General features: G+C 51.2%; 9 protein-coding genes across 9 annotated transcripts; 5 read left to right on the top strand and 4 right to left on the bottom strand.

Moving 5' to 3' along the window:
• Window positions 1-683: 683 nt before the first annotated feature.
• Window positions 684-2252, top strand: CDV56_108497 (uncharacterized protein; the record flags this gene model as incomplete). The annotated part of the gene is made up of 1 exon (XM_026762116.1): window positions 684-2252. The coding sequence occupies one exon, from the start codon at window positions 684-686 to the stop codon at window positions 2250-2252; it is 1569 nt and encodes a 522-aa protein (XP_026617446.1).
• Window positions 2253-2443: 191 nt separating this feature from the next.
• On the bottom strand, window positions 2444-3115 carry CDV56_108475 (uncharacterized protein; the record flags this gene model as incomplete). Its single annotated transcript, XM_026762094.1, has 1 exon — window positions 2444-3115. One exon carries the CDS (start codon window positions 3113-3115, stop codon window positions 2444-2446), a length of 672 nt encoding a protein of 223 aa, XP_026617445.1.
• A 681-nt stretch (window positions 3116-3796) lies between these two features.
• Window positions 3797-4521, top strand: CDV56_108440 (uncharacterized protein; the record flags this gene model as incomplete). The annotated part of the gene is made up of 2 exons (XM_026762059.1): window positions 3797-4302; window positions 4356-4521. 2 exons carry the CDS (start codon window positions 3797-3799, stop codon window positions 4519-4521), a joined length of 672 nt encoding a protein of 223 aa, XP_026617444.1.
• Window positions 4522-7007: 2486 nt separating this feature from the next.
• CDV56_108364 (uncharacterized protein) lies at window positions 7008-7605 on the top strand (the record flags this gene model as incomplete). Its single annotated transcript, XM_026761983.1, has 2 exons — window positions 7008-7041; window positions 7097-7605. 2 exons carry the CDS (start codon window positions 7008-7010, stop codon window positions 7603-7605), a joined length of 543 nt encoding a protein of 180 aa, XP_026617443.1.
• Window positions 7606-7948: 343 nt separating this feature from the next.
• Window positions 7949-9151, top strand: CDV56_108323 (uncharacterized protein; the record flags this gene model as incomplete). Its single annotated transcript, XM_026761942.1, has 3 exons — window positions 7949-8147; window positions 8208-8588; window positions 8652-9151. 3 exons carry the CDS (start codon window positions 7949-7951, stop codon window positions 9149-9151), a joined length of 1080 nt encoding a protein of 359 aa, XP_026617442.1.
• A 239-nt stretch (window positions 9152-9390) lies between these two features.
• Window positions 9391-11000, bottom strand: CDV56_108279 (FAD-dependent oxidoreductase; the record flags this gene model as incomplete). The annotated part of the gene is made up of 5 exons (XM_026761898.1): window positions 9391-9541; window positions 9595-9673; window positions 9720-9915; window positions 9968-10495; window positions 10542-11000. The coding sequence occupies 5 exons, from the start codon at window positions 10998-11000 to the stop codon at window positions 9391-9393; spliced, it is 1413 nt and encodes a 470-aa protein (XP_026617441.1).
• Window positions 11001-11711: 711 nt separating this feature from the next.
• On the bottom strand, window positions 11712-13099 carry CDV56_108218 (uncharacterized protein; the record flags this gene model as incomplete). The annotated part of the gene is made up of 6 exons (XM_026761837.1): window positions 11712-11752; window positions 11806-12397; window positions 12451-12486; window positions 12550-12694; window positions 12747-12829; window positions 12884-13099. The coding sequence occupies 6 exons, from the start codon at window positions 13097-13099 to the stop codon at window positions 11712-11714; spliced, it is 1113 nt and encodes a 370-aa protein (XP_026617440.1).
• A 1200-nt stretch (window positions 13100-14299) lies between these two features.
• CDV56_108124 (putative G2/M phase checkpoint control protein Sum2) lies at window positions 14300-16424 on the bottom strand (the record flags this gene model as incomplete). Its single annotated transcript, XM_026761743.1, has 4 exons — window positions 14300-15712; window positions 15984-16227; window positions 16293-16352; window positions 16402-16424. 4 exons carry the CDS (start codon window positions 16422-16424, stop codon window positions 14300-14302), a joined length of 1740 nt encoding a protein of 579 aa, XP_026617439.1.
• Window positions 16425-16773: 349 nt separating this feature from the next.
• CDV56_108068 (WD40 repeat domain-containing protein) lies at window positions 16774-18118 on the top strand (the record flags this gene model as incomplete). Its single annotated transcript, XM_026761687.1, has 4 exons — window positions 16774-16814; window positions 16885-17050; window positions 17136-17801; window positions 17864-18118. The coding sequence occupies 4 exons, from the start codon at window positions 16774-16776 to the stop codon at window positions 18116-18118; spliced, it is 1128 nt and encodes a 375-aa protein (XP_026617438.1).
• Between the last annotated feature and the right edge of the window lie 496 nt (window positions 18119-18614).

Genomic DNA, 18614 nt, shown 5'->3' with positions numbered 1-18614 from the left:
GTGGTTCGGGGTACCCGTTAGGCCGGGCTGGGGCAGATTGGGTAGCCCATTCCCACCTATTTTGCATCCTAAGCACTAAATAAGGGATATTCCACCAGTCTACAACAGAGGTGAGCACTGTGGTCTTGATTTTCCACATGCTTTGGACTTCGGTTGGATGAATTTTCCGGTGATTCAAGGTCCCGTGATGGCTGCGGGTCCTAAAGCTGCTTTCTGACCAATCACGTTCCATGTTAATCCTCGCCAGAGGGTGTTTGACTTTCCTCCTTTTCTGTGGCCCTCAAGGTATTCTCCTGTTTTCACGATCTCGGGATTTATACCCAAGCTCTCGTCATTGCTTCATTGAATACGTGCCTTGATCATCGGTCGGCACATTGTGCTCTGATTGCCAGCGCTCGACAGCGACGGGGAGCCACTGCTCTGGACGTCATCAATATGTCCGTTCGCCCGTCAGCCTCAGCCCATAGCTCAATCAAGCCCCTGAGATCAAGGCTTGGATGCAAAACCTGCAAGTTGGTACTTCCTTTCTTTTCACAGAAAGAGTAAAGGATTAATCACGTTCTAGAATTCGAAGAGTCAAGTGTGGAGAAGAAAAGCCTAACTGTCTCCGATGCACTAGCACGGGTCGCAAGTGCGAGTATGATAGTACAATTTCCCACACATTTTCCTCCTCAGCTTCTGTGATGTCCATCCTCAACAACTCCCCTCCATTACTCTCAAACACAGTATGGCGAGAGCGTCGCGCTTTTGCCTACTATTTCCAGTACGCCGCAGCGTCCATCGGGGGTGGACTGGATCTTGATTTCTGGAGCTCTATTGTCCCGCAGGTTTGCCGGAGTGAACCTGCTGTGTGGGATGCCATGGTCTCTATAAGTTCACTGTTTGAGTCTCCTGATCCGTGCCCGGATCTCGCCTCCCTACGCCGGGATCATTCTCGCACCTTCAATCAAAACCAACAAGACGCGTTGGACTGGTATTCGCGCTCGGTGTCTGCCGTTCGCCAGGGAATTGAACGCGGTACGGTAGACAACTTTGTCGGACTGATTACATGCATCTTATTTATCTGCATTGAGGCCCTCTTAGGAAATATGGAGGAGGCTATCCACCTCTATGGTCAAGGTGTGCATCTCATTCTCGCGTTGCGCTCCCAAAACGCTTGCAAGGCCATGACAGCAACCAAAACCTCCCTATTAAAGGATACAATTATCCCGATTTTTGTCCGTTTAGGAGCAGTCACTCTCAATTCCGGGGCTCTAGTGAGCGCTCTATTACGAGAGACTGGACCTGTAGTCACGCAAGAGTTTGTCTCCCTGAAGTCTGCTCGGGAGGCCATCGTCATCCTCTTGATAGAGATCTCGCTCTTTGAATTAGCTTGCGAAGAGTATCTAATAAAGTCGCATGCCGGCTATATATCCCAGGAAATGATGAATCAGCGACGAACCCTGTCGGCTAGGCTACGCGGCTGGCACACTGCTTTTACTAACTTGATGGGCTCGCTCTGCACGAAAGACCCGGTGCAAGTCAGTACCGGCGCCCTTCTCCTCAGTTACCATGAAATGTTATTCATCATCCTCGGGGTCTGCATATCACCAGCGCGGATCACGACTGACGCTTATATACACAATTTCCAAACGATAGCTGAACAATCTCGCATCGCTTTAAGTGGTTCAGCGCGACATGACGGCACACAACCACCATTTACGTTTGAACTCAGCGTTGGTCTTCCGATTTGGTTCACATGTGTCAGGTGTCGCGAACCCACAATTCGACGCACAGCACTCGCTCTGCTTCGACAAGCGCATCAGGTGGAGGGACTTCAAAAGCGCGAGCACGGGGTCACTATGAGCGAAAGGATCATGATGTTTGAAGAAATCTATGGGATGGCAATGACGACCGATTTTACGACAGCAGAAGCAAAGAATGCATCCATTAAATATCAGTCCTATTGTCAAGGCATTAGCGACCCGAGCAGTCCCTTCGGCATGGACTTCAAACTTGGCGCAAGCCCAGACTCTGCACTTGCCGAGATAACCGGGACATCAGCAGCAGTAGGGATCCCAGGAGAAGCACGCATTAAACCCCTCGGCGTCTTTCGGCCACGAGACGGGTATCCTCCCGGAACGACGGAGGAAGACATTGCGAAGTTGAGCCGAAGCCGTGATCAGGCCTTTCTGCACTTCTCGCGGAACGAGCACGATCCGTCCACCAACACGTGGCACACGATCTATGGATATATTCCTATTGATTTTTAACTATCATCAAAATTTCGATTGAACTGAAAGAAGCAAGAGAAATAACACTGGCATGATAGCACAGCATATCTGACAAATTCAAGATGGATGCATCCCCTCATCTGCAAGAAAAGGAGAATGGAGATGTCCATCTCGCACGCTGAGTGCTCCAGTCTACCGACTAGCTATACCCTCAGTCTCAGCTCCTCTTCTTATTCTGCAGCATGATTGCTTAAGATACTCTGGGGCTTCCCGTAGATGTCTCTAGGTGCAAAATCCAAACTCGCAAAGCCGCCCCGAACAACATCCGGATGGCAATTCTCCGTCACCCAGTGCGCGAACATATCCATCCCGGCACACGCCCCAGAAGCAGTCCAGAAGCGTCCGTCAATGACCCACTGCTGCGAGTCGCTCCAGTGGACCGACGGGTACTGCATCCGAGCATACGGCAGGAGCACATGATTGACGGTCGCATTTTTACCGTCCAAAAGACCCGTTTGAGCGAGCAGCAAGGCGCCTGTACAGGTCGTGAAAATGGCCTTGACCTCCTGAGCCCGGACGCGGATCAAGGATGCGAAAGTCTCCGGTAGCTGGTAGTCTGGTGCTGGTCCGCCGATCAACAGGTAGTCGAGAGGGGGACATGCGTTGCAGGTGGTGGTTGGCAGGGACTGCAGGTTGCCTGTGTGTTGGACGGGCTTCATATCGGTGCTCACGTAGTGGAATTCAATCTCGAGGCCGGCGCCTGAGGTGCCTTTGGGGACCGCACCGCCCTTCTCCATGACTTGGAGGTATGGCTGGGAGCACGAAGAGAGGATGTCCACTGGCCCGGCGACATCGAGAGTCTGGTAGGGTACCATGAGAATTCCAAAGCGGATGGGAGACATTGTGTACCGGTGATACCAAGAAGCAATTGATCAATTGAGTTGAGGGTTGCAATGGCTGTATTCCGGCCAGCGCGGGGTGTTGAGCTATTTAAATCCTGCATCAGCTAACCAAAGCCCGCAGCCTGTATGGTCAGAGCTACAGAGCACCAAGTGGGACTTTGTCTTTAACATATTAGACCCATTCGCTCTTCGAGATGCAAATACTCTCACTATAGAGGAACGGTGTCATGCAATTGAGCAGTTAGACTAGGTGGCATATCCTCTGCCAATCTATTAATGCAGGTCTGCTGTAGCCTTGTGTGCGCTATTCTGTGATTTATTTCCTTCTGCCTGAGACATGGATTGTGGCCACCTTTCACCATTTATCTATCACCAAGCAGGGAGAGAGTGAATCGATGCCAACTCCAGTCACCAAATCCAAGAGAATGGCATATTTCCTCCTGACACTATTTCGCCAGTTATTCAACACCGTCATCCATTCATCAGGAGATGATCCTCTTCTTGCGCGCGCCCATAGGCTGTTCAACAAGGAACATGCCCAAGCGAATAGCTTCACCTGGCTGGTCCCAGTCGTCGCGGGGATCATTCTCAATCTGCTGGTAGCGTTGCCCTCCTGCCACAATCTTCCTTTCCTTCAACGCTAAAGACAGCAAGATCCGCTATGTTACCGGGCACGTCATTATGTCTATCTTGATCCTCGAAACCGCCGAGACCCAAATCAACTCCCATGAACTGGGTAAGGAGAAAAAAGTCCCTTCCAGTCGACGGCTTGCACACACCCTGTCTACCCTCAACTACCAGTTCGGTCTGCATGGTTTCGGTGCTGCCTGCACCTACTGGATTTCTCGCTTTGCAATAACAAAACTCCTGCACTCCCTCATCCTGCAGCATGAATACCTCAACCCAATCGCCTATATTCTCTCATCGGTACTCCTCGCAGAGAACCACTTCTTCTGGACAGCCCGGATGGTCCTCGCCCCAGGCCAAATGAGCCTCGTTAGCAGCTGCCGCGACTACAAACGATGGAAAGCCCTAGCTCTTCCAGCGATGGTCCACGCCAGCGCCGAGGCGCTTATGAGCCACGTCCCCACTATAATGGGGGATTCAAGCTATACACCTTATGAAACCAACACTCTGAACATCATGTCAGGAATTGTCCTGTCGGATATCCTACTCTCAGTCCTGATGTTAGCGCTTCACGTCCTGCTCCTCCTCCCAGCATATATCCTCTTGATCTCAGTCGAGGCAAGCCATCTTCCGAAAACGTGCGAGACAATCGTTCCGTCCCCCCGGCAGCGGGGGAGCGGATTGCGGATTATCGAGCTATTCCCCACAGCGAAGCTACCACTAGAGACGCGGAAAGCATGGCAGATGATAGGGACAGCAAGAATACTATGGTGCCTTGAACTCCATGGTAAAATGTGCGTGTGTTTATTAGGTGTTACGGCTGCTGTGCGTCCTCTTGTCTACTACTTGCTCTAGCGATCAAAAGATGGATAGACGCATCCCCAGAAATATGAGATTGACTTGCTTCTTGACAATCTGGACAATTCAGATCAGCTTCTGCACCGCTGCTGCTCACTATGTCAGGCTTCGAGCTAATGTGGATCATTCCCATCTATATGGAACTAGTAGAATGCTGCGGCATTTTCCAGGAAATGGGCCAAGGTAACTAAAACAAAGAGATCAAAAAGGTATCTGAGCAATCAAGGCTGGTTAATGACCAAAACAAGTTCCATTTATCCGAAAATGTCAGACAGCTGGCTATAAGGCTTCACTTAATGATACTTCACATCCCTACAAGTTGCAATGACCTCAACCCCAGATCCAGAGCCACAGCTACAAAATAAGAATAGGGGGATACAGAACCGAAGAAGACAGTTTAATACCGACGCTTCTTCTGCTGTGGCAGCTCCATGGCTGCAGCCTTCTCCTCCTGGTTCGTTACCTCCATTGCCGCCTGAAGAAGCCTCCTGGCTTCCTGTACAGGGTTACGTCGTTCTTAATCCAAAGCAAGAAGCTTGATCAACAAAGTGCATGAATTGGAAAGAAACAGAGAATTCAGAGCGTGGCCTTAATCATCCAAACACATCACTTACTTGCTCTGCTGTCGTGGAGGTGGTGGAGGTGGTGGTAATCGGGAAAGAGTGACGCTCCAAGTCCTGGCATCATATCATATCATTCAACAACAAGTGACAGAGAGACCTTTTACCTCCAAGCATACACTGTGCTGGTGTATTTTCCTTCCATACGTCATCTGAGAGCATCATTCTTCTGAAGCCTTTATATCCTTGAATTGAATCATACCATATTAGGGCTTATCTGAGGTACCGTCATCACAATTCCGGACGTTCTGAATCACCTCAGGCTAGCCATAGGACTGGGAAGGTATATTATCTGATTCCAAGCATAGACTGCGCAGCTGTCTGTATCCTTTTCGGGAGCATAATATGTCAAATTTGAAAGCGTCTTTCTGCATGCCCGCTTTCGCCCATTGCTTCAGTTGATGCCGCAGTGCACGGGCTGTTGGCCCGGGTAATCTCTTCTCAATTCGATCAATGAAGCAATTGTTGAGTTTCGAAAAGAAGAGGTCGATGTCGTCAAATCCATAGGTGGGTCGGTCGCCGTCGTCTCTGAAATATACCCCTGCGCCTGCGGGAATCGTCCAATCTAGGACCATGGCGCATTTTTTCGAGTAATACATTGCCTTGGATGGAGCATTATCCAATCGACAGAAGGGTAGGTAGACAATCTGGTGGTCCATGAAATCGTAATCGAACCACGGCGCATATGTCAGACTTCTCAGTGGTTTCCCATGGACATGCCATTTTCTTCTCTTATTTGCGTGAAGAAGTTGGATCTCCAGGGTTCTTATAGTCTTTGTGATACTGAGAAAGTCAACTAGCACCCGGAGCCTTTCAAACAGTAGTATCAGTTGGCCAGGACTTGCGGGTTTCGGTGGCAGGATGTCGACGCGCACATGTACCCTATGGAAAGGGAAATTGTCCAAGCCGAGATGGGATGCGCGGCCCATACAGCCGAGTGTGAATCTCAGGCTGAACTTTGGGATTCTACAGTAAGTCCATGATGCTTCGAGTGGATCAACGCTGAATGAGACAGTAAGGTTGGAATACAGATGATGCGAAATCTCGTCACGTAGCCTCCTGCTAGTGCAAAGGATAGTAAGCGAAGTGTTTCGTCTCGGCCATTCCATTTCAGGAAAACGTTTGGTGTCTGCATAAGGGAGTAGCCAGTCCCATATACAGAGCCGCAGCTCAGGCGGCAGCTTTGCAAAATCTCCGAGTTCAGTGCGTTGGGACGACATGGTGTGTGGTAGAATGGAATGATGGATGAAAAGAGGTTTATAGTGCTTTGGATGACTCACTCGTCAAGTATAGGGAGTGACATCGAAATAGCATCAGCAACGTCCTTGAAGATTCATCTTGGGCGTGTGACTCGTCGATCTTTTTATCTTGTCTACCATGGAACGAGTAGACACTCTTCATCTCTATTTATAGATCATACAGACTCATCGTACTTCAAAAAAGATATTCACATTCACTGCCAACCCTTCTCACGCTGTGAATTCCCAGACTGACAGTGAATGTTACCATCTCGAAGCGAGTACAGCCCGGACTAAGGGACACTGTTCACGTCTCTTCTCCTTCTTTCTTCTCTCCCTCCCACACCCTCTCTCCGTGACTCATTTCTAGGCCTCAGAAGTTAGAATCAATGCCTTCTTTCTTCCTTGCCTTATTATAAGTCAATCTAATAGAATCATTGTTGATATCACCCTCTTTTTCCTCCAGAGCAAAGTTAGTGCTCATGCTCCTTGCGTATTGAAAACAGCTAATGATGAATCAGAATCACATTCATCACAGATCAGGACACAATGACAGCTCGAGATATGAGCCTCAAGTCGGTAAGTATGATTCCCATTGGCTATATACACTACTAATACTGATCCTCCCTGTGTTCAAGTACGATACGTCTTGACGTTCCATGATGAATATCGGGCCGCCAGAGACCAAGACTATGAGGGCGCCGTAACTGGCGTCTGGGACCTCCTCCTCAACTATTACTTTAATCAAAGTAATGGTTTTGTCCATAGAACACAGGACAAAGTCGAAGGGGGCTATGTTGATATGAGTAGCTACCAGTGGGTAGTTCGGCCAAATCAACCTAGGCGTGTGAGGACACCATTCCTTGTGACGCAGTGCAAGCGCACTGCAAGAGAGGATGACGAGGCCACCTGGACGGAGGGCTTTGAGCAGCTGCGAAGATATATGAGACACATGGTGGCTCAGCACCCATGGCGTCATCCCCAATACGGCATTATCGCCGTCGGCAGATCTGTCGAATTCTACAAGTGGGACACGGCCAAATCTGCCCCAGTGCTCTACGCCGGCAGGTATGACCTATTGGGCCATTCTGCCGTCGTTCATGAGCGCCTCATGGAGATCAGGGAGGAGCGCCTCACTGGGCGGTAGTTGAGTTGTGGTAGCAACCGTGGCTGAAATGGCCTACTTCTAGCAAGGACCATTAGATAGACAGGAATCAAGCTTCAAGCAATCTTCATAAGGCACCGTACCTTCGTAGTTACCAACATGAGTGGCTTTGAATGTGAACATGTGAAGCCTACTTACTTAGATAGTTTCTCTCTAGAGATAGTATCCATATCGAATCATATTCTTTCCTTTGGTTCTCACATTGAATCCGACGTTGTAGGACCAGAGGAACGCGATTGCTTACCATTGTCACCATGACATCAATATTCAGATATTATCAGACTTTTTCCTTTGAGTACTCCAAGATTCAAACCAAATAGTCTCAATGGGTGGCCAATTTTACACTGGCTGTGTCGTATGTGGCATTGAAGCCGGCTTTGGCTTCTGTCAATCGATTTGTGTTCATTACAGGGATTTGAAGGAGTCGGGTCAGGGAGCCCAGCTGCTTTGGCTCGATGCAGACGAGTTGGAAAGGACGTATCGCTTCCGGGAGAAGGAAGAGTGGGTGGATACTTTACGTCTAAGTTGGTTTCCTTTCTGCCGTTCAATCGATTGAGTTGAGTTGAGCTGATCATCACACACAGTCTATTTTGATCGATCGAGCCAGGCGTACCGACTATCCGGTATTGCACATCTTGCAGATCCCAGAGAGACCTACTTCAAGGCTCCAATCGACAGGAACCAAGCATGCATTGGCTTAACCAACCGAGACCCATCCGGTCTCGTCAGGTACCACTCTCAGAATGTCGCTTTGTGGTCCAGATCATTGGCTAAGCCGGTGGACTGGCGTGAATTTGCCTTTGCGGTTCATGCCTCATGTTGGTCATTGACCCTGAGATTTGTTGATCCTGACGCGGAGAATCATCTCCATACCATCCTTGCTGTCTCATTAAAGAGGATGACGGAACTCCACACCGAGGAGTTTCTGGTTTGGGATACATGGACGAAGAAGCGACGCGCACAGGGTACGGGACCAAATCAATCAATCGATGGAAACGATGGCTGACTCTGATCTGTTTCAACCGTAGATCCCTTTCGAATCCCGGTCGTCGGGAGGCTGATCGAAGAATGCAAGCGACGACGGGCTCCGGCTCTGCGCCGGTCCTCCCGAGTGAGGTCCAGGATGCCGCGGCTAAATCTGCCTTGCGACATTCTTTGCTTGATTCTCGACAGGTTGGACTACCTGAGCGTCCGACAGTTTTGTCAGGCCGTACACTGCCCCCCGATGGACAGCTATTGGCGCTGTCGAGCTGCTCCTTATCTCCTCGAGCTGAACGAGATCCGACATGAAGACCTTTACTGGCGACACCTGTGCCTCGAGATTGAAAAATTCCGGAGGACTAGCGAGACCTTTTGGGCTCGAGATCGTACACTGAAAATACTGTGTCATAACAAGGATGCTTACCTGCGGAATCTGAAGAAGGCACAACCCCTCAGCCCAAAGGATGTTATCAATCATATCCAATTTGGCGTGGAACATGATACGGCGCATAATCGTATATTCAAGTATCCTGATGAGTTTAACTAGGATATGAACCTATTAAAAGTAGACTGTTTTGCAGTGGATGCTACACCTGTACCCCTAGCCAGTGAATTCTACACTCTTACTGTAGACTATACAATATGAATCGCTTAAAGAGGCCTTGTCCTAGCTCAAGCTATTCGCAAGATTCATTAAAAGTAGTCACCATTCTGTACAATACCAAATACAAAAAGCCTACCTACTTCAATCGGGCAAAGGGTATATCATATAACACACAAAAAAGGTCAAAGTTTCATCTGAGCAGACGGCTGCTGGCCAACGACAGTGCCATTCGATAACTTCAACCCGATGGGAAGACCACGGATATACTGCTGCGTAAACGGCTGTCCCCGGCGTTTGGCGAGAACCTCCTCGACGTCCTTGTACATGTCGTATCTGAGTCGCAGGTTAGACAGTGTGCAGGCAACCTATTAACAGTCACGACTCACCCATTCATCTCCTCGATCGTCAGCTTGTCCTTCTCGCTGGCGACCTTGTACTTTGGGATATTGGTGTTGCTTGAGAAACCTGTCGATGTTAGCATCGACTTCACCTGTAAACCGGAGGTGCCTACCAATCCGCTCGTTGATATTGGATGCTGCCTTGGCCGACGCCGTCTGCACCTTGGTAACACGCGGCAGTCGAATCTCCTGGTATGCCTGCAGAGACTCGGCGACATTGCCGTCAAAATAGTCCGGGCTGAAGAGGATGCCCAGCGCAGCGGCATCCTCGATAGCCATGCAGGCACCCTGACTCTGGTGCGGCATCATCTACAGAGTATCAGCTATGCATCGCGATCTCGATCGACGGGGGACAACGTACTGGATGACCAGCATCGCCCAACAGACACACCATATTACGGACCAGATACGGGTACGGCTGATGCACCCACAGCCGCCACGGCCTGATCTCCTGCCCGATCGCCAGATGCGCCCGAACCTGCTTATCCAGCTCGGGATACGGCGCGAGCAGCTCCTCGACCGGCCGGTCCGTCCCGCCCCAAGTGTGGTTCGTGAAATCGCCCTTCTCCCGCGGGAAGAAGCAGTAGTACGAGAGCAGGCTGCCGCCGTTGCAGGGCGACAGCACGATCTTGTCCCAGCTGTTGTCCTGCCCGCCCCAGTACTCCAGCGCGCTGTGCTGCGAGTAATCGACCAGCCCGAGGCGGACAGCGTCCTCGGTGCGCACGTTGGCGTGCAGACAGCTCGAGTCGGCGGGTTTCTTCTCCGGCTTTAGACCGATGATGCTACGCACAGCAGAGCCGATGCCGTCTGCGCCGACGATGAGGTCGTGCTGGGCGGTTTTGCCGTTGGCGAAGGTGATCACCCCGGTCTCGAGGTTGATGTCTTTGCACTGCCTCACTTAGTACCATGTCAATGTGGGTGGTCATGAGTCCTACCTGATGGTTCACTAGCAACTTCACCGGCGTCCCCTCCCCCTCCTCTTGCATCGCACAGTCCTTCAACATGGCATGCATGTACTGCCGATGGAACATGTAGTACACGTATCCCCAGCGCTCTTCATACCCATCCAGGTCATACACGCTGACGGGCTCCCCCGTCTTCCAGTCGCGGTTGATCAGCTTGCGCAGCACAACGGGGTCCCCCTTGGCGATATCCACCTTCCACTCGTGCAGCCAGCGCGTGCCGTTCGCCGCGCATGAGATCGAAGCACCCACCTCGCCGGCGAAATCATGGCGCTCGTACATGGTTACCTCGTGGCCGGCGCGGCGCAGGGCAATGGCTGCTGCGAGGCCGCCGATGCCGCCTCCCACGATGCCGACACTGAGTCGTCTCCAGCTTGTGGCGGTGGATCCCATGTTGCTTGCTGAATCTGTGTTTGGTTGTTGCAGTCGCATGTTAAATCTTGCTTCTGAGAGTTATGATGATTCGCTTCTCAGGATCTGGTGACCTTGATACGAGGTCTTATACTTCATCCTTTCATGGCCGCTGCCAACCGCAGTACTGTGTGCGGGCCGCAGACCGGTGCACTATCCGCAGTGGGCTTGGTGGATCAAGAAGAGAATCAGGATTACCGTTCTATCCGAATTCAGCTCGTGTTATCTTCGAGTCGGATTGGTGTGACGTCCTTCCTATCTGATGATAAACTCTTTCTGTGAACCATGGCGAGCTCGATCCGCATACTTTTGTATCCCGCCCCGAGACTCGCCCCCGCATCCGATCTGAGGGCGTGTGATCGATGATAGTCTGGGACTGATATCATCACTGTCGTTAGTATCAGATTGATAATAATTGTCTACTTTGAGTCCTGACTGCTCCGTTTGTTGTGCTCCTCTTCTGTAGTAGATGTGCCGGTCTTCGGAAGCGGGATCATACATCACTCGTCAATGTAGATAGGTATTCCTTGTAGACAGTGCTCCAAGGCGAGAAGTGCTGAGTCCACACCAAGCTCGTCTCTACGTTGTTCGATGTACTCCTTGTCTGACTTTATGTAGAATTGAGCCTATGTAAATGCCCTTTTCAGCAGAACGAGCTGTCTTCTTCAGCCATAGAGATATTGCCGATCGAGTCGCGGATACAAAGGATAACTCATACATGCAGGCTTAGCCCTACAGAATAGCCGTCGCGTTTGCATGAGATCCAACACCTCCTAAACCCACAGTTAGCGATCGTTCTACCACATCGGCTGAAGGCAACACATACCAGCAACATTGGCCGGAGCGCTCGTCATGAAGAAGGTCCACCTGTTCCTTTCCCGGCACTTAACCGCCAACTTCTCCAAATCCCACATCTCGCCCAGTGGCATCCCCCACAACGCCAGAATGTACTGATGCATGTAGTTCCCCTCAATCGGTGGCCAGCACTCGAACGTGGGCGAGTCTCCTACCACCGCGGCAAAGTAGCAGTCATGAAGCCAGTCCAGTACCGCCTCTTCTTGCTTCACACCCGCCCACTTGATATCATCGTGTGCGCGCTCGGCGGCCGCCGTGCGCTCCGCTGGAGTCAGCTGGTTATACCGCTCTACAAACCCGGAGCGAACCATGAGGATGTCGCCTACTTTGATGTCGCCGCCCTGCGACTCCGGACGGAGATCGATGCCCTGGTACCTGGCGCAGGCTTTGAGGTCGTCGAAGGAGATGGGGTGCGCCGTATACGGGTCATAGTCGATATTGTGGATTTTCGCGTAATGGCGATAGTCGAGCAGGATGCCGCGGCCCGCAATACCATGGACAGCCCAGTGGTGGATGCTGCAGCGGAGGTTCGCGTTTTCGCCGTCGATGTCGGAGGGTTTGGTCTGTGTCTCGTTAGTGTGACTGAAGCGGGGGATCGCGCTCAAGAGGCACATACGCCGTTGTAGAAGGTTTGAGAATCGATATGTGAGAACTATGATCCGTTAGTAAACACAACGCTTCAGGACAATAGCAGAGATCTGCTTTCAGCACTTACATGTCGGAATCCATCCCATTGTGTACCACTCTGTGTGTTCAAAGTATACGTATCATCGTACGCCACACCCTCGACAAGTAACTTGATTTTATGCTGAAAGGCCTCCCGTCCAAAAGCCGGAGTCTCGGGAACATTCAACGGAAGGCTATCTCCCATCAGTCATCTCATTCAACCATCTACGGGATGATGTCTCTCACTCAAGCCGAACCATTTCCCCCGTCTGAATCTCCGCCGCGGCAGCCTTCACCCGCTCCGGAGTAAGCAGATTCAACCTTCCAAGCTATGCACATCACATAAGCATCTGACTACAACTCCTCCAAAGAACCAAACTCACCGAATCATCTTCACCCCACACCCAAGCCGCGTCTTCAGGAGCGTTGGTGAGCTCGGGCAACTCCTTGCGAGAAGGAAACCGGGTGCAGGTAGGATCCCAGGGAAGCTGCTCAGGCACTTGCACTCGAGAAGACATGGTATCCGGCAACACCGAAGCAGAGATGGGGTTTGAGGACAAAGTATCGGCCACTTTCTTGAGTCGATCCGAGGCGACCATGGTGACGAGGATTCCGTGGTTATATACGCGATCCCTGTGCTACAGGGTTGGTGGGGATCCTAGTTCGAGGGATTTGTGGACAAGAAGAGAAGTGGAACCGAGATGATCCTCGGTATTTCCTGGTATTGCGAATGGGAAGGTGGATAATGCTCGTCGACTGTCTTGTTCGGGTTGAGACTTGGGTCGTTGGCTGGAGCCATGGGGGTGACGAACGCCGAACCCCATTCTTTCTCCACTACTTATATCGACCATCATGCGTAGTGCGGGGGAGCGCTGCAATACGTAGTCTGATCTATCTGCTGTCCGTGTGTCCAGAATGAGAGAGCTGAAAGCTTGTTTGGCCGAGGTGAACAGGACAGAGGGTGGAATTGAGCCTGGAGTGCGGAGGTGAAGTGATGATCGTCCAGTTCATCCTAGACACTCCGGCATCGACCCTGGTTAGACTATCGAAAGGACAAACCAACAGTTGCAGCAAGGGGAGGAGAATCGGATTTCCCCCAGTGAAGCGAGTCCTCAATGTTCAACATCCAGACTCTTGCATAATCCAGGTGCTGGAAAGGGGTTCTGCACAAAACAGTCGAAGGTGGCGGTTCTCCGCATGTCATGAGCCGAGGATAAGGGATGTATCTTCGGCCGACCCCTCAGTCATCATCGATCTATCCGGGTGAGCAAATGCATATTACAAATTGTAGGACAAGACATAGTGTGGTGGGCTCAACGGCCCTGTTTTTGTGATTTTCATTCAGAATGATATCTTCTCGAATATGGTACATAAGTCAGATGTGCCTGCAGTCGACAGCCCACGCAAATGGAGAAACAATCCCCATGCGAAACAAAGCCTCCAATAGGCAGGGCATCATCACACCAGCCAGATCCAGGACAAAGAGCAGGCTACTTATCCTGATACGTAAAAGGGAGAACAACATGTTCATCATCACCGTCTGTGCGATGTCACCAAGGCCATGCAAGTGGTAAAAATAGATAAACGCCGTGAACGGAAACCATGTCATAACAGCACAAAGCTCACTAAGCCCGCCGTGATTCGTACTAATCCCAATCGCAACATTAGAGTTTGATTGATATCGAGTATTCGTAGGATGCGACCATCCAGACGCCGAGAGTCATCAAAAAGAACAGAAGCCGGTGAGAAAAATCGCTAATCGAACAGCATCAAGGAATCTCAAAAGGATGAGACGGTGATTAGATCGGTGCAGGCACGCCGGTGGACTGCGAGTTGCTGCGTCCCCGATAATTGCCACGGCCTCGAGTGTTGTAGCCGCGGCCATAACCACCACGGCCCCGGCCACCGTAGCCTCTGCCTCTGCCACGGCCCCTGTAGCTACCGCGATAGCCATCAACGCTACCTTGGCCGAAGGTCTCAATGTTCCGCTTCTCCTCTTCGCCACGCCACTCACGACCGCCGGGTCGAATTCTAGTGCCTTCCTCGCGGTCACGAGCCTCGCTGGAGATATTGTCGAAGAACGAGGTAGACTTGTTGTAAGCAATGGCATTGCTGGATGAGGCATGATGAGTAGTATCAGCAACTTCGACCTCACCGTTCTGGACGTGCGGTTCGGCCTCAGGCACAGGAGAGCCGGTGGCAATGGCTTCCTTGACCAGATCTTGCTTGTTGAACTTGGCATTGGCACTTTCAAAATCGTAGTCAGTGTCGGGGACTTCAACCTTTTTGGCTGGTCCTTGGTAATGACCACGATGACCACTACGTCCACCACGATGTCCACCACGTGGAGGACGGCCGCTTTCGTACGTCCTCAATTCACTCATCTGCTTGGTCATAGCGTCAACAGCTGCATCCTGTGTAGCCTTTTTCTGAGCATTGGGCTGTGGTAACTTGGCCATGGCGGCCGCAACCGCAGCAGTGGCAGCTCGAGTAGCCTCCGTGATAGCGGACAACGCAGGTCCTTGCGACGCATTATTTCCAGGAACACTAGCAAGAGGAGGATTGGCTACAGCCGGAATAGGCGGCTTAGGTAGGTTGGCGACAGGAATCGCTGGCTGAACACGACCGCCCTTAGGTCCAGTGGGAGGTACCTTGGCTGGTGTTCCAGGACCAGCTCCAAGACCAGCAGCTTGTGCACTTTGAGCAGAAGTAGAGGCCTTTACGGCTTCTGTTACGGAAGGCTTAGACTCAACGGGGGGTGGAGGAGGATTCTGTGCAGATGGAGCAGGGGCAGGTGTGACGTTCCGGCTAGTGGACTTACTCGTCTGCCGGTCACCAACCGGGAGCTCCGACGTGGGCTTGGGTACATTTACAGGACCCGCGCCCGGAGCTCCAGCTCGATTCTGGGGAGGGGGAGTTTGGTGTGGTCCAGGGGCATTAATAGGCATCTGAGGAGGAAATTGTCCTGGTCCTGGAGGAAATCCCTGACCGGGAGGAGGGTACCATCCCGGTGGAGCACCATACGGCATGTTTGGAAATCCAGGTCCTGGTGGGAAGCCAGGAGCGCCAAAGCGTTGTCCATAGGGTGGGTAGAAGCCATGGAACTGTGGCTGCTGAGGATATCCAGGGGGGCTGGGATGAGGAACCTGAGACTGTTGTGGTGGTTGAGGCTGAGGAGGTCCTTGAGGGGCGGGTCCTGGGCGAGACATGCTCTGTTTCGATCAAGTCAGCAAATTGTCCAAGGTGTAACAGTCATGTCTGTAGCAAAGAAAGAACAAATTGCACGGTCTTGTTGATCATCAGAAGGAAGGCAACGGAAATCTCCACACGGTTTTGCGCATTCAGAACAGGTCTGTGAGTTTACATCCGAAATATTTCATCACCTGATCAACCAAGCCGACCGTGTCAAGTCAAGCGACTTGCACGGGGGCCCACAGTACAGGGCAGGGGGGTGAAATCAAAGAAAGCTCCGGTTGAACTTACCCCGAGGATAGCAGGGTCGTCTGGCACCTGAGGAGGTTCAGGCTGTGCATTTTCCTTCTTCTCCTCAGCTACGCTAATGTCCTTTACATCACTCCCACGGAAGACAATGTATTCATAGACACTGGCAGAAGGAGGAATCTCTTCAGCCGGATTTCCTCGTCTGCCTTCTGTTCCAAAAGAGACGACATTTTCAAGGGCTATTGTCGAGGCCTCGGGATTGATCTCATGTAAGGTACCAACGTAGCTAGGGATAAGCAAGTTAGTCAATGGCCGAGCAAGCGAGTCAGTTCAAATAGAGGGCCAGCATACCGAATGTCACTCTTGGAGATCAGGTTGAAACGCTGACTGCTAGGTGTTAACTCCAGTCTACTAGCCGCACAAACCCCGGTTCAGACCAGTGTAGGCATAAAAGACTGACCCTATGAGATGGTTCATATCCATGCTGGGCAGGGTTTGCGCGGACAACCGCGCCAGGAAAGGAGACGGAGAGAAGAGAGGGAAGAGGAGAAAAGGGAAGGAAAGAAAATCGACAAGAATTTATAGCTGCGAGAAAGGAGACGGAAGTAAGCGAGAGAAGCGAGAGAAGAGAGGAGAAAGGGAAAAGGGTTGAAACCGGCTACCGTGTTTTTGTGGTGGGAAAGCTCTGTACTACGGCGAACCACAGGAGCTTAGTGAGCAGGTCCTTCGTTTCTTTTGCTTGAGTCCCACCGCCAATGCTACCTACACTGATCGAGAAAACACTTATGATTCATTGAATAAACTTTATATCTGGCTACCATTTATATTTATCATGTCGCGTTCTACCCATCGGGACGACTTCTTTCAAACCTCGTTCGTAATGATTGCTGCCGGGTTGCTCTGTGTTGCTCCCTCTCACTAATTGTGCCTCCTAATTTTGCAGGGCTGCCTTGGAGGAGCAGAAGCGAAAGGACGCTAAATCTCGGAACACAAATGGGAGCCCCATCAAGTTGCCGAGTAAGATATTGGCCATTGCAGCAGATCCTGTGAACCCGGGCTCTGTGTTTGTTGCGCAGAGTGCTGGGACTGTCCGGAAGATCTTATTAGAAGTAGGTGCATGGTATTCTTTTCGCTGGATGCCACACTGGTACTCGTAACTAAATCAATCTTTCACTTGGCTTGCTCTTGTTGCAGACAGGTGAGACTGCTGCCGTTTTCAAGGGCCCGACTGCCCCAGTGACAAGCATCTGCTTCAGTCCCGATGGCAAGCTGTTGTTTGCCGGTTGCTGGGATAAGACCATTTGGAGCTGGGATGTGGCCTCGGGACAGCCGCAACACCGATATGAAGGACACACCGACTTCGTAAGATCGGTCATCAGCTCAAGGCTACGTGACCAAGATCTTCTGATTTCGGGAGGCGCCGATGCGCAAATCTTAGTTTTCGACATCGCCAGCGGCAAGCGACTCTATACGCTCAAGGGCCACACCAAGGGTGTCCAGGACTTGACTATGGATCCGACTTGCCTCGACCCGGAGAGCAAGTCACTCGTTGTATATAGTGCTGGGAGTGATCGGGAAATTCGCTGGTTTGACATTGCCTCTGGTAGTCAAGATCTCACCGCCATGGATCCCCTTTTGGCTCATGACACAAGCGTATACAAGTTATTCTTCGACAGTGACGGAGATCTATGGACAGCTTCGGCCGATAAGACAACCAAGTGTCTCGTGAGGGAGGACGGTTGGAAAGCGAACCTGACACTGAGTCATCCGGATTTTGTTCGAGATGTTGTAGTCTACGAGCAAGGCGGTTGGGTCATTACCGCATGCCGGGACGAGGAAGTTCGAGTATGGAATCGCTCGGTCAGTTGATGTTCTACTGAAGAGCGACATGTCGTCCGTCACTAACCTCCACACAATCACAGACCGGTCAACTTTATCATACATTTTCCGGACACTTCGAAGAGGTTACGGGGCTCGTCCTCATAGGCTCTACCGTCGTGAGCGTCGGCATTGATGCTACTGTTCGCCAATGGTCTTTGCGACCTGACGATCTACGAACGGCTGTTGAAAAGGCCAAGAAAACCAAGGCTGAGGAGGAGGCATCGGAGCAAAACCCCGAATTGATGCTGACCGAGGAAGAAGAGCGGGAATTGGCGGAGCTCATGAATGAGGATTAACGGTTTTGGGGCAAGATTATACCAAACACCACTATCATATACCTGGATCAGCATTTACAGGCTCACGTTAAAGTACATAATGCCAACTACCTACTTATTATTCCCAATCTACTCCTTAGCGACAGTAATCGACTCCATCGATCGACAATTGAGGCTTTCAGGACGTCACGTGACAGCTTGATGCATAAATGACGCACTCCGGCGATGATCTCCCGGATGCGGGACAGACTAACGCCCGTAGCACATGCTCTCCTCCTCCAGGCTCAACTCTTGTCCACTAGAGGCACATTCTGATTGCTATCCTTGTGTAGCTTTTCCAGTCCAACGAATCCCTGTCGCTTTGTCAGTTCTCAGACAGTTTTACCAGAGGTCTCCTCTGTGGCTTGAGCCGGATCGTCGCTGTATCTTATCAGTGGACAACCCCTCCCTTGGTCGTATTCTCGTGCGACGATTATTAAACTTATTGACGACGGCTCACCACACAATCATCTCCTGA

This window comes from Aspergillus thermomutatus (genome assembly GCF_002237265.1).
Source record: "Aspergillus thermomutatus strain HMR AF 39 chromosome Unknown NODE_23, whole genome shotgun sequence".
In the NCBI taxonomy this organism is placed as follows: Eukaryota; Fungi; Ascomycota; class Eurotiomycetes; order Eurotiales; family Aspergillaceae; genus Aspergillus; species Aspergillus thermomutatus.
The sequence above is the reverse complement of the archived record's forward strand: the minus strand, read 5'-3'. Positions and strand labels throughout refer to the sequence as shown.